The sequence below is a fragment of the Myotis nattereri genome (genome assembly GCF_964212035.1).
Source record: "Myotis nattereri genome assembly, chromosome: 4".
Taxonomy (NCBI): domain Eukaryota; kingdom Metazoa; phylum Chordata; class Mammalia; order Chiroptera; family Vespertilionidae; genus Myotis; species Myotis nattereri.
Window position 1 is genome coordinate 1,026,248 of NC_138079.1, and position 13,589 is coordinate 1,039,836.

A 13,589-nucleotide genomic window follows, 5' to 3' on the forward strand; every position below is an offset into this window, starting at 1 on the left:
GGGCGACCAGCCCGGCGGCCCGTGCGCAGGTCGCAGCGCCGCGGCCGCACCGCGTGGGAGACGCCCCCAGCCCCACCCGCGCGCCGCGTTCTGCTCGGGCCGGGGCCTCGGCGCTGATTGGCCAGAGCGCCCGCAGCCCCGCCCCCACGCTCGCGGCGCCGGCGAGGCCCCGCCCCTATCCTGTGGCCCCCGCCCCCGCGGCCCCTCCCGCGTCCCATCCTTAAAGCTCGGGCGCTGGCCCCGCCTGTTGGAGGCGCGGGATCCGGCGGCGGCGGCGGCGGGCGGGCCGCACACAGGCCCGAGGAGCGCAGGCCGGGAGGTAGCGGCGCTGAGGGGAGGGTCCGGCGCCATCGTCGCCGTCCAGCGCCGCCGTCCCGTCCCCTCGGCTGCCCGGCCGGGACCTGCGTGAGGCGGCGCGCCGCCCGCCCGGGCCGCCACCATGTTCGACAAGACGCGGCTGCCGTTCGTGGCCCTGGATCTGCTGTGTGTGCTGCTGGGTAGGTCGCCGCCCGCGCTGCCCCCTGCTCCGGCCCGGGCGCCCCCCGCCCCGTGGGTCTCAGCGACCGGGGCGCTGGCTGCAGCCGGGCGGGGGCGGGGTCCCGCAGGCCGGCCCGCCGCTTGCCTCTCCCGGCCGGGAAGCAGCTTCGTTTTCCGTCCGTAAAAGCCCGGGACGCCCCTCATCAGAAGGTGTTCCCGGGTGGTTCGCGGTCAGTCGCTGAGGGGTGCAGGGCCAGCTTTCCGCCCCAGAGCTGCAGGAGCTTAGCTTGCCTGTGCTTTTGGGGGTGCGCCCCAGACCCGCCCCGCCGCCCCGCCCCGCGCTCACCTGCCCGCGCTCAGCTGCCCGCGCTCACCTGCCCCGCGATGGTCCCGGTCCTCCCTCCCGGGAGCGCTGGCGCCCGCTGCTTGGTGCTCCTGCCTGTAGGCGCGGGACTGGAGCCGTCCCGAGGCACGTCGCCCTCTCCAGCGTGTGTCCTGCGAGGCAGTGTGCTGGAAGCTGCCCGTGCACGTGGAGACCCCGGGAGGACCCTGGAGGTGCAGGCAGCCCCGCTCAGTTCAGGCGTCAGGCCGGGTAGTTTCTGGGGCGACAGGTCTGTGACCTCAGAGCATCCCAGGCGGCAGATCTGTGACCTCACAGCATCCAGGGCAGCAGGTCTGTGACCTCAGAGCATCCAGGCAGCAGGTCTGTAACTTCAGAGCATCCAGGTGGCAGGTCTGTGACCTCAGAGCATCCAGGTGGCAGGTCTGTGACCTCAGAGTATCCAGGCAGCAGGTCTGTAACTTCAGAGCATCCAGGTGGCAGGTCTGTGACCTCAGAGCATCCAGGTGGCAGGTCTGTGACCTCAGAGCATCCGGGGTGGCAGGTCTGTGACCTCAGAGCATCCTGGTACAGGGTTGTGGGCCGGTAGCGTCAGGAATAGGTCATCCCCAGGTCGGGCCGGCCGCCCAGGGCTTGCAGTCCTGCTGAAGACTCACACAGTCTGCTCCCTGGTGGGTCTTTTGGAGGAAAAATCCCTTTTGGTTGTCGATGAGACCTTCACTGTTCACCGGGACACTGTACTGTTCCGCAGCGAGTTGTAGGGATGAGGTTAGGAAGAGGAAACGCAGTTTTGGAACCGCTTTTATAGAAAGACAAGTAGTCGTCTCGGGTGTCAGGACCGTGTGATTGCATGACATACATTAAAATTTACTTGTTTTCAACAGGAAGTTTACCTTCGGTAAAGATGTTAAGTTTTAAGATGGGCTTTAACTCGTCCTCAGTGTCGCCGCACTTCACTTACATTTCCGCGAAGGAAGAGGGATCTCAGCCAGAGCCGATCTGGACAATTCTGGCGGGTTGGGTAGCCTCCCGTCACTGTCACTGCCGGTGGGGTGTGCTGTCAGAATTACACATCAGCTCCCCCTTTTCCTCCCTGAGGGGAGCTACTAACTCAGGAGACAACGTGCGTGTTTTCACCTGTGCTGCTTGGCAGTGAGACTCCACGCTCTGAGGTGCTGAGGCTCGTGCTGTTACCCACAGTGCCGCACGGTGGGTGTCCATGCTGTTTGTATCTTGAGTGTGTGCCGGCGGGAGGGCCCGGGTGCCGGCGGGAGGGCCTGTGCCTGCGGTCTGAGTGAGGATAGCTCCGGGGTCTGTGTTCAGCGTGATGCAGCCGCCGGGTCTGTGCTGGCCGAGAGTCACGGGACAGCCGATGGCTCAGGAAGATAAGATTGTGCCTCGGGTCGAAGTGCCTTTGATGGTTTAGGAAAAGCCTTGTTGTGGGGATTTAGGCATTAAGTATGTTTTAGGAAAAGATCTGTTTGAACCGTGTTTCGTCTGTTTTTGTGTTACTAGAGCTTCGTTTAAGGCAATTCAGTGTGTTGTGATAAGACCCAAACTCCCCTTTTCTAAACAGAAAATGAGGTACTGCCCGGTTCAGTGTGGTTCTAAGGTGACAGGAGACGTAACCGCACGACTGACATGCAGCAGAGAGAGCCCTTTGCGTGTGGCGTTTGGGAAGACAATGTGTTTTTAGAGCAAACTCCCCTTCTAGTGGGGTCTGGGTCACTTTAAGTTTGCTCCTTTTCACCCTCCTGGCGGCAGGAGATGGGGCAGCCTACAGCCATGGGAGCCAAAGGGGGTTATCAACCTGGCATGAGCTTTTTTCCTGGGGGGCATCTCCAGGTAAGGGCTGACTGTGCCAACAGAAAGATGACTGGGCACTTCCTAAGTACAGGGCTCTGTGAGAATGGCTCATAATTATAACGCGAATGTGTTCGGGCTCTGATAATGACACCCCGACATCATCCGGTGTGTCCATTGTACTGGGACAGGGCTCTGTGATTGTGTCACACGCTGCTTTATAATTTCAGAGACGGTCATGTCTGCTGAAGTGACCATTAAACGTGTCCTCTGTGTGTGAGTATGCGGGCATATGTGTGCGTGCAAGCAAGCATTCTGCCCCCAAGTCAAGGTATCATCACTGGAAACATGAATTCCACAGCCAGGCTATTCGTGTCTTCAGTGGGGCCAGTCCTGGAAGAGAGACCTGGGAGAGCTGCTGTGAACTGGTTCCTTTCTGAAGCAGAGGGTCGTCTTGCCCTCCTTCGCTCTCTGGATGATGGGCTCGGTGATGGTAGGAAAGGCCTCAGAGACACAGGAAGCTGCTCCCCAGCGAGCGGAGGGCTGGAAGGGCAGGAGCTGCGTGTTTTGTCCAGGGGTGAAACCACGTCCCGAATAAAACTTACTGGTGCTTCATTGCTGGGGGTCATTCCAGACTTCACCCACCATGGCTTTAGGCTGCCAGGAAAGGGACTCCCAGTCCACGAATCGACTCAGTGCACGCTGAAGGAAGGCTCCCTCTGTGCCGGGCCCATGGTAGGCGCTAGGGGTACAAAGATGACAAACGACCTCTGCCCTGTAGGCGCTCAGGGTCTAATGAGGGAGAGCAAACGAGGCTATAGTCCATCCCGATAAGGATAATAATGGGGTTTGGAATAGGTGCCCTTTGAGTGTAGGGAAGGGCGTTTCCTCATATGATTCATTACAGGTAAATGGTCATCTGTTTACTCGTAGCGAAGCAGAAATGACAAGAGGCACCTGGAGTTACTCTCAGAATCCGTCTGTCCCTTCTCCAGGTGCTAGAGCAGGGGTGGGCAAACTTTCTGACTCAAGGGCCACAATGGGTTCTTAAACTGGACTGGAGGGCCGGAACAAAAGCATGGATGGAGTGTTTGTGTGAACTAATATAAATTCAAAGTAAACAGCATTACATAAAAGGGTACGGTCTTTTTTTTCAATAGTTTTATTCATTTCAAACGGGCAGCCCGCGGGCCGTAGTTTGCCCACGGCTGTGCTAGAGGGTAGTCGGACTCAGGAGGTGCCTGTGTGTGAGACTCCCTGGGCTGCCCGCGAGATGGAGGCTTCGGTGGAGCTGGCGGCCTTTCTGGGACCTGTGTCTGCTGGGAGGTGGTCACTGTGCCTCCAGGGCCTCCCTCCGCCTGCCCTGTGCTCGGGGAAGTGACCTCTGTGGACTGCGCTGAGCCCTTGCTTTTCGGTGCTGGTTGGCCTTGGCCAGTGGACATGGGCAGGGCCTGGTGTGTGTTGCAGAGCTGCTGTGTTCCGTGAGCAGGTCACAGCGATCAGTGGCTCCCTGCCGGCTACAGTTACAGAGTTTGCTGGGTCTGGTCCCTTCTGGTCCCCGTGGGCCTGCGGTGATAATGGCCTCCTGATCGTGCTCGCCTGGGCGTGTCTCACCCCCTTGCTGTCCTCCTTAGGTCCTGCCTGCACCTTGAAGATGGGTCCTTCACTACGTTCTCTTGAATCCCCTATTGGAGGGCGCTGTGTTTGGTTTTGTTTTTGCCTGGACACTCCTGAGCATACACTTGCTGCGTTTGACGCCAGTGACAGCTGCCCTAAGAGCAGGTGCAAACAGGAGCTCATGGCCCCAGCGTGGGCTTCCCGGGAAGGGCGGGGGTTCCTCGGCGAGCTCCAGGTGTGGGCTGAGCTCCGGGTGTGGGCTCACCATTATGCCGAATCAGAGTCAATGGTCAGATCAAATCTGGCAGCTAGACCTGGGCAGCGACTACTAGGGGCTGTGGAATTCTGTGCCTTCTCCTCCCCGTCACTATCACCAGAATGCTGACCTCGTTCTGCCCCCTAAGTCGTATCCCTGAGGAGTGGTCTCGTTCCTGACCCGCAGCCTGGGCCCTTTTCCATCGGGGTGCGGGGGCGGGGGTGACCATGTAGTTAGCGAGAGTCACTTGCTAAATAGTTGCGAGCACTCTGGGCCCTCTTTTCTCTGAACATGTATTTGTTCATTCACTCATCATCGAGCGCGTGTTGGTTTAATATTTAGTAGGTGCCGTGCGTTGTGTTAGGTACAGACAGCCCCCAGTTAGGGCAGTGCGACTTCTATATATATATATTTTTTGACTTTACAGTGGCGTGAAAGCGAACACATTCAATAGAAACCATCCTTGGGATTTTAAATGTTGGTCCTTTCCTGGTCTAGTGACAGGCGGACGTCCTCCGCGCTGCTGGGCAGGGGCCGCCTCGGGTCGCGAGGGGAAAGGTCAGGCGCTCCACAGTGCTCCCCCGCCAGCGGTTTGGGGATCGTGCTCTCCCATCCCGTCGTGTCTACAGAGCGCCCATCCTGCCTCCTGCTTCGGGTGAGGAGAGGACGGCAGTCACCCACGGGCTGAAATTCAAGATGGTTGTCCAACTCCAGGCCAGTGTCCGTGTTCTGAGCACGCTTCAGGGCGGCGTGGCTGAGCTGTGAGGTTCGCAGGTCGGAGTATTCCGTGCATTTTCAACTGAGGATGGGCCTGCGGGGACTTCACCACGCAGATGAGCAGCTAGGACAGTGCTGTGCTGGTCGCCTGCCGGCGGCATCTATGAACCAAACTGCTTTGCTGCTGCGGAAGGTCGTCTGGGTTGTTCCTCTCCCCCCCCCCCCCCCCACCCCGAGAACGGAAAGGACTCTCAGAAAACGAACAGCAGTTGGTGAGACCTGGCGGCATCTGGGGTCAGGCTGGCCCTGCTGCACGGCTTTTCCGGTCTGCGTGGCTCTGGTTGGCTTTATGCGGTTGAGGGCTCACTAGGCTGGTCCTCTTGGATAGCGACGGAGATGCGCCGACAGGCTCCCCTCTGGGTTTCTGAAACGCAAACTCTTCCTCAGACTCGCTCTGAATTACATGCTTTGCAGACTCATGTGCGTCCTGTGAATCTGTTGCTTTCTTTCCTGCTTAGTCATTGTGGCTGAGCTTTCCCACGTTTCCCACCTGTTACCCGGCTTGGGGCCATCCTGATCCTTTGGGGTAAGGGATGGATGTTCCCTTGTTCCTGTGCCCCCCGCTAAAGGCAGACGCTAGAAAGTCCCCAGGCTCCAGGATTTTAAGTGAACCCAGTTCCCGTGTAGTTTCCGTTGATGGGAAGGAGTTGGGATGTTAGTTGTTTGCTTCCTCCTAACTTAGGAGCTTCATTCAGCTTTAGGATAGAAACACAGTCCTGTGACAAGCAGTTGGGGCTGTATCGGCCTGACCTGGTCTCTCTTCAGAAAAGCGCTCCCCATGTATTATTGTGAGCAGTGGTCACGCCTGCCCTCTGCCCTCCGCTTCTCTGTTGACCCTATTTTTCATTTTCACTCCTTTCCCCTCTCTCCTCCTCCTCCTGCTCTCCTGCTGCCTTCCACCTTCTTGCTGTCCAGGTTTAAAGCCCCGGAGGATTGGAGTTGTCTTTACTTAATGGAAACTAGCCTAACGTTGGGAATGGCTTACTCTTTATAAACTACATTTTTCTTTAAAACGTTAGAGAGACCTCAGAGTCTAGTGATGGACTCTGGATCCCCGTTCCTGCACCTCCATTCAGGAGCTGGGGACTCGGGCCCAGTGTCCTCCCTGTGCCCCGTGTCCGCACCGTGCTGACGCCAGTCCCTGCCTCCCACGGTTGCCCGGAGGCCTGACCGAGTCCACATGGAAGGGCCGAGCACAGTGCCCGCACTGGGGTGCAGTGTATGATTGTCCTAGAAATTATTTCTCTGTAACCCTACCAACTGTAACCTAATTATTTTAGTAGAAATAACATCAACTAGTTTTGTATTAGGGGCACAAACCCTTTAAAACCTGCCCCGTGAGCCGTCGTGGAATGTCTTGAAGCTGACGGCATCTTGAGGGGGCGAGTTTTATCAGTCGTGTGACAACCACATGTTGACCTCCGGGGGGTGGTGATCCCGTGGTGGTGGGAACAGCTGTCTGGGAGTGTGCTGTGTGCAGTTAAACAAGTGGACAAGCTCTTGCTTTGTACAGAGGGAATTCCTGGATTTCGGCTTCATCCGGGAAGGAGCTGCTGCACTCTGCTCACCGGCGCAGCTCTTCCTGCCCGGGCCTCGGAGAGCGTCCTCCCCCGGTAAAGAGTGGGCTCAACAGTCCTGACGTTTTTAACGACCTCAACTGTACATCCTCACTTGTGTAAACTCTATGAACTTAATTCCTCTCTGCAATGAAGCCGGCAGCTGAGGAGGGGGGCGGGGGACACTGTGCAGCACCTCTCCCCCCTCCCTCCTACCCTCTTCTCCAGTCAGGTGGTAGCATTGTGATGCGTGGCGGTGGTGCATGAGCAGTGTTCAGGCTTTAAAGTGTTGGCCTGTCTTCCTCTTCACTTGTTTATCTAGTGAACACCATTGTGTGCTTACTGCAGTGCTAGGAGCTGGCACTATCCCTGCAGAAGATAAGGTCTCTAATAATGTGTGAGACAACTACAGGTGTTTGTACACGCGCTGAAGGAAGTAAAACAGGCTGGGAGGCAGGTGCTGGGGGCAGACCTCGGGGAAGGCTCCTCCGGGGAGGGGCTATCTGAGCGAGATTTGAGGATGAAAGCCAGTGGGAGTGAGGGGCGGGGAGAGGAGGCCAGCCGCGGGAGGCTCGAGGGACAAAGGGGCAAAGGGCATCTGTAACAGAAAGGCCGTGTGGCTGGAGTGTGGTGGCAGCTGTGGTCTTCTCAGCAGTGACTCTGGAACTCATTTCTGAACATCGGTGTGGATGATGACTGCCCTTGTTCAGCGCCCACCGGGCCTGTGCAGTCTCTGCTCCACTCGCTCAGGGAGCGGCTAGGCCAGCCGTGGGCAAACTACGGCCCGCGGGCCGGATCCGGCCCATTTGAAATGAATAAAACTAAAAAAAAAAAAAGACCGTACCCTTTTATGTAATGCTGTTTACTTTGAATTTATATTAGTTCACGCAAACACTCCATCCATGCTTTTGTTCCGGCCCTCCGGTCCAGTTTAAGAACCCATTGTGGCCCTCGAGTCAGAAAGTTTGCCCACCCCTGGGCTAGGCCATGTCCGTCTGCAGGTGGCGGGAGAGTTGGAAACCCGTGGAACCAGGTGAGATGTGCGGTTCGGAGCTGGGAAATGCAGTTCTGAGGAGGTGACTTCTGAAAGCAGATTGGTCTGGGTTTGGGAAAGGTGGCTGTGGATGGAGAGGGCGGGGAAGGAGGGACCAGGATTCGCTGGCTGTAGTTCAGGCGGCCGGGATGCCTATGACTGGTTCTGTATGAGGGCTTCCGGGCTGTTGCTGCTCCCTGTACTCTGAGCTGTGTCTGCTGTCTGAAGGTGGCGCTTTAATTTTTCTGATTCACACTCCTGACGACTGCTGAGAGTGCCAGGGGCGTGCATCCTGCAAGATGGAGCTAAGGTGCCCCGTTGAGTCGCATAGCCACAGACTTCCTCAATAGCGCCGCCCCTTGGGCATCCCTGCCCAGGAGGGAGACCCTGACCTCCGCTGCTCTCCACTCGAGTCCCATGCAGCCACCGTCAGTGCCTCAGCCCAGCAGAGGCACGCAGAACCCGTGGCGGAGCGCCCAGCGGTCACTGCTGGGAAGTGTGTCAGGAGTCTTTGCAGGGTGGGGCCCAGGAAAATGACATACAGGAGGCGTCGCGGAGGGGTCTGGAGGTGGTTGGCAGCTCGGTAAGCCGCCGGCCTTGCCTGGGCTTCATGGACCTCCGCTGGGAGGGAGAGGAGTTGGGGCTGCTGCTGGAGAGGCAAACGAGGGGAAGAGAGCCGTACTCCCCGACGCCTCACCGAGCTCGGTAACTGTCGTGGGTGAACTCGCGCGGCCCTCACAAAACTCAGGCAGCGGCCGCCTCCTCTTCCTGGCACTGGGCACTGTTTTCCCAGGAGGGTGGGAGAGTAAGACGAACCCGCGGCCTCAGCGGCTCCTGGCTTGTGCGAGAGCCTGAGCAGTGACCTGCGGTGTGTCCTGGTGCTGAGACGCCGCAGCCCGAGGCCGGGAGAGAGCGGGCCTCCCTCCTAGGAGCACGGGCAGCGGGCATTTCAGCGATCGCTCCCGAGACCCGTGCTCTGACTGTCGAGAGAGACCGTGCGGGCCTCCCCGTCTCCTCCCACTCACTGTGCGGCGTGGCAGGCGCTCACGCTGTCCGCTGTCCGCCGTCCGCCGTCCGCCTCTAACGAGGACCAAGATGAGGCTCAGTGCCTCCCGGTCTTGCTGCGGCTGAGCTGGGCTGAGGCTGAGGCTGAGGCAGGGCGTGGGGGTGTGGCCAGTCCTGCCGGTGCCGCTGTCATCGCTGTCATCGTGAGGCTAGGAAGCCAGGGAGCCGTTCGGCCCGCTGACCAGGCTGTTCTTCACATTTGGTGCCGCACGCTGGCTGCTTCTCCTCTGGAACATTGTTTAGTGGAGCTCCAGCTTCAGCTGAAACAGCATTGAAATTGAGCCCTGGTTTGTATTCAGTTTTTAGTGCCCAGATCACTGTAAGAAACGTTTTGATTACTTCTAACCTATTTCTCTCTGGAAGCAGATACTGCAGTCAGATCTGATTTTTTTTAAAAAAACAAACAAACATGTTTTTATTAATTTTTAGAGAGAGAGGAGGGGAGAGGGATAGGGAGATAGAAACATCTATGAGAGAGGAGCATCATTGATTGGCTGCCTCCTGCACGCCCCCTCCTGGGGATCGAGTCCACAGCCCAGTGACCTCTTGGTTCCTAGATTGACGCTCAGCTGCTGAGCCACACTTGCTGGGTAGAGCTTCTGCTTTAAAAAAACACTTTTTAAAATCCTCACCTGAGGATATTACTGATTTTAGGTATGGGAGGGGGACATGGGGAGAGAGGCACAGAGAAAGCGAAAGGGAAACAGAAAATCCTCGGTTGCCTCTGGCACATGCCCTGCCAGGGATGGAACCCACAGCCGAGTTTTGTGTCCTGACCCGGAACGGAACCCAAAGCTCCGTTGGTTGGAGCGTCCTCCGCACCGAGCGGCGCCCGTCGGACTGGGAGACACCGAGCAGAGGATGCCGTCGGCCGAAGCGCGCGGCAGAGGCGGTTTTTCGCTTTTTTTCGAGCAGCGTGGCTAGGAGAAAGGCATTGTCCGTGGCTCCTTTCCAGCGTTGTCTCTCTCTGACCCATTAGCCCAGCTGGAGAAAAGGCTTCTTAAATTGTGATGTTATGGAAACTTGTTGGACAGGTTATGGGCACCACTTGACAGCTGGTGGTGGAGAGCTCCGCCAGCGCCCCCCGCTCCCGCCGCTGACGTGGTCCCGTTACTGACCAAATCCAAAAGCAAGTGAGCCGGTTACCTTCCATGAGGATGCTGGTTTTGCACAGACTCCCCCTTGCTTAGGGTTTAACATTGCGAGTGATTTTCCAGTGAGTGGCAATTTGCTTATGTAACTTAAAGGGCTCGACGAATGAGCTAGCGGTGAAAGTAGTTGGTTTTGTCTTAGCCCAGCGGTTCTCAACGTGTGGGTCGCGACCCCTTTGGGATCGAATGACCCTTTCGCAGGGGTCTCCTAAGACCCTCCTGCAGATCAGATATTTACATTATGATTCATAACAGTAGCAACATGACAGTTATGAAGTAGCAACGAAGATAATTTTATGGTTGGGGCACAACATGAGGAACTGTATTTAAAGGGCCAGAAGGTTGAGAACCACCGTCTTAGCCGGTTGAGATGCAAATGAACAAAAATGAACCAGTAAGTGTATGATGGGAAATATGGGTCCTGTGGTGTTTTATGGAAAGGGTTCTGTATAGGAATGGGGTGGCTTTCTAAGATGACTTTGGTTCGGGGTAGAGCAGTGCATTCCGAGCTGGGAGAAAAGGTCGAGGGGATCGGTGAGGTCCAGAGGAGATCGTGGTAGCGAGACCACAGAGCGGGTGAGGATGGAGAGGAGTGGACGGGTTTGAGACATCACAGAAGTAAACAGACAGGTTTTGGTGACATTGAATGTGGGGTCAGAGGCGTGGTTCTGAAAGTTGTGGCTTGTCTAACGGACATGTTGGTTCCAGGCCAGTTCCTGAGCTGGGGGTTTCACACACAGGCCCGTTCCTAAGCTGGGGAGACGGAGGGGAGGGAGGCGGTGGGGAGCGTGCTGCTGAAGGCGCCTGGAGATTTCCCAGAGGAAGTGCCAGCTCGTGCGGGTGAGTGGGCCTCGGCTCCGAGGAGCGCCCTGGACGGGGAGCCAGTGGCCGGTTCAGTAATTACCGTCACGGGAATGGAGGACATCTCACAGCCAGTTGACAGTGGGAAGGAAAAGGCCTCAGGACTGCGCTTCAGAAACACCAGCCTCTCGGACTGGTTGGAGGGAACACGGTCCCCGAGAGAGAGGGCCTGGCTGCAGGGGACGGACGATGCCCGCATTCTCTCCGCTTCCGCCTGGGAAGCGTCCACTGGTGGCTCCGCGGGGTCACCGGTAACTAACCGTAGGTAAAGCCGTTTCCACATCGGAGGGGCTGGGGAGTGGGAATGGGGCTATTGCTGCCTCCTGTACGGAGGGGGCTGAGAGGGAGCGTGTGGTAGCTTAAGGGGCAAGAGGCCCAAGTATTGACTGGCCGACCTATGAAAAGCGCCTCAGGGCCTTCCTGCAGCCGTGAGCAGAGCCCGGGCAGGCTCACCGCTGAGGCTGGGAGCCGAGGTCAGGGCGCAGGGGCGCAGGGGCAGGAGGCTGCGGGGAAGAAGGACCCTGCCAGGCGGGTACCATGTTGAGCCAGTGGGACAGGGATGGTGGAACTGCTCTGACAGATCTGCCGAGAACAGTGGGTTCCTTGATGCTGCTGTTTGCCAAGTAGCTGGGACCAGGTGGGATCGGAAGCTTCAAACCTGCTTTGCTACAGTTCTTGCTTCGGGTCACACGTGTTACTCAGTCTCGCGTGGCTTCCGTTTCTTCACTCGCACCAGAGAGGACACTGCGCCCTGGCACTGCGCGGCCCTGGGCCTTCCTGCCTGAGTCCTTCTCGTTCCTCCTGGAACAAGCGTGTGCGTGTGCGTGCATGTGTGTGCGTGTGCGTGCATGTGTGTGTATGTGTGCATGTGTGTGTGTACGTGTGCGTGTGTGTGTGCATGTGTGCGCGCGTGTGTGTGTGTGCGTGCGTGTGTGCATGCGTGTGTGTGTGCGCGCGGAGCCTTAAAGGACAGTTCACGGGAGTCCGTCCGTCCTCCACCTTATCTTCCATAGAAAATAACCTGAGTGATACAAACGTACATTTTTGGGGAAACATATGATTTGCTGCTGCAATAATCATAACCGTTGTAAAAAAAGAACTTTACCAAACGCTTTTGGCTCGTGTGCCTTTAAAAAAAGCGTGTGTGTATTTTAAACAAAGCTTACTAATTTAGATACGCCACTTTGGAGACTTCCTGCCAGAGTGTTTTTCTATTTTCTTCTGGGACACACCTTAGTGTGACTTTATTTTGGTTTCTGAACCTTGCCGTTTGGCGTAATTTCAGACTAGACACGATGCACTTTACATAAGCACCCTTAAGATTTAAAACACAAATCCTCGCAGTGGGGAGGGGCATGAAAAGGAAACGCGGTTGAGGGCTCAGGTCTGGATTTTATTTGGTTGTTTATTTAAACATTTTTATTTGTAGTTTTGGTTCTTGAATCATTTCCTAGTATATTTGGGGCACGGAGATAACTATTTTTGTACCGGAATGGTGACATCAAGCCAGTCTGATTTCTTCCTTACAAGTCCAGTTGCTAACGCCGTCTCCTTATCGGTTTGAAAACCGGCCCCATCCACCAGACCCAGCCTCTTCTTTTTTTTATTGATTAAGTTATTACATATGCGCACCCCGCCTCTTGAGAGGCTCTGTGTGTGGCTTTTGGAGAAGACGAGCGTTTGCCAGCTTTACTCGGTGGCGTGTGCTGGGGACGGGCCTGCTGCTGCAGGAGAGGTTCTCGCCAGCTTCTCCGAGGCCTTTGTGGTCAGGGAGCTGGCTGGGTGGGATTTCTGAGCCTGAAGGTGTTCTCACCGGGTGCAGGATGCTTCGTTTTACAAGCTTAAATCACACTCCGATGAACCCACTGGTCATACTTCCTTTAAACCAAAGACTGAACAAACTGACACGACTTCAAAGAGGAGCCTGCGCTTTGATGCCCGCCTACGCCACCTGTGAGGTGGGTGGCTGTGGGCCAGCCTTCGGCGCGGGTGGGGAACCTTGTTTCTGCCGGCCACCAGGTGCCCACTGATCAGCACCATTCACGGGCCAGACGCACGGTCAGCTTAAGAATCAGCCTCTGTGTGGCCACGCGTCTCACGAACTCACCCCGAAGGCCTTGGCGGGGCAGACCCAGTGCGTCCTGGGCCTCGTGCCCCTGCTTTAGCGAAGGTGACTGCGTGCAGGAGGTCAGTGCTGGAGGGAGTGTCCTGGGCATCCGCTCACAGGCTTCCAGGCGAGGAATCGCCTTTTCACCAGAGCCGCTTCTCATCGTGGTAGAGTGTGGAAGAGACGACTTTGGCTTTGGAAATACATGGTGTTTCCTTGTGTGCGTTTAGCATGATGTACTTACGTATTGGCTATGGAATACTATCATCATTAGTGAGATCTCCATTAGCTTTTTTCTTTAAAAATAATTATTTATTTCCAAACCTTGTAAAATTAACATGTAATAAATTGGTAAATAGAAAACCCAGAAAATAAAATATTACTACTAATCTCCCCATCGCCCAGAGAAAACCCTTTTTAACATTTTGGTTATATATCTTTCCAGTGCTTTTTTCATGTGTATGAATTCACACTTTAAAAAAACAACAAAAACACATGCTTTAAAAAAAATAGTGGGATATTGCTGCATATACTCTTTGTATTTTG

General features: G+C 56.3%; 1 protein-coding gene across 2 annotated transcripts in view; it reads left to right on the forward strand.

Moving 5' to 3' along the window:
* The first annotated feature begins 249 nt into the window (after window positions 1–249).
* PLPP1 (phospholipid phosphatase 1) overlaps window positions 250–13,589 on the forward strand; it is a 39,776-nt gene continuing 26,436 nt past the window's right edge. For both annotated transcript variants that reach the window (XM_081089698.1, XM_081089699.1), the window contains exon 1: window positions 250–497. In XM_081089698.1, coding sequence (XP_080945824.1) covers window positions 440–497 — 58 coding nt within the window. In that variant the 5' untranslated portion in view covers window positions 250–439. The remainder of the gene's footprint in view (window positions 498–13,589) is intronic.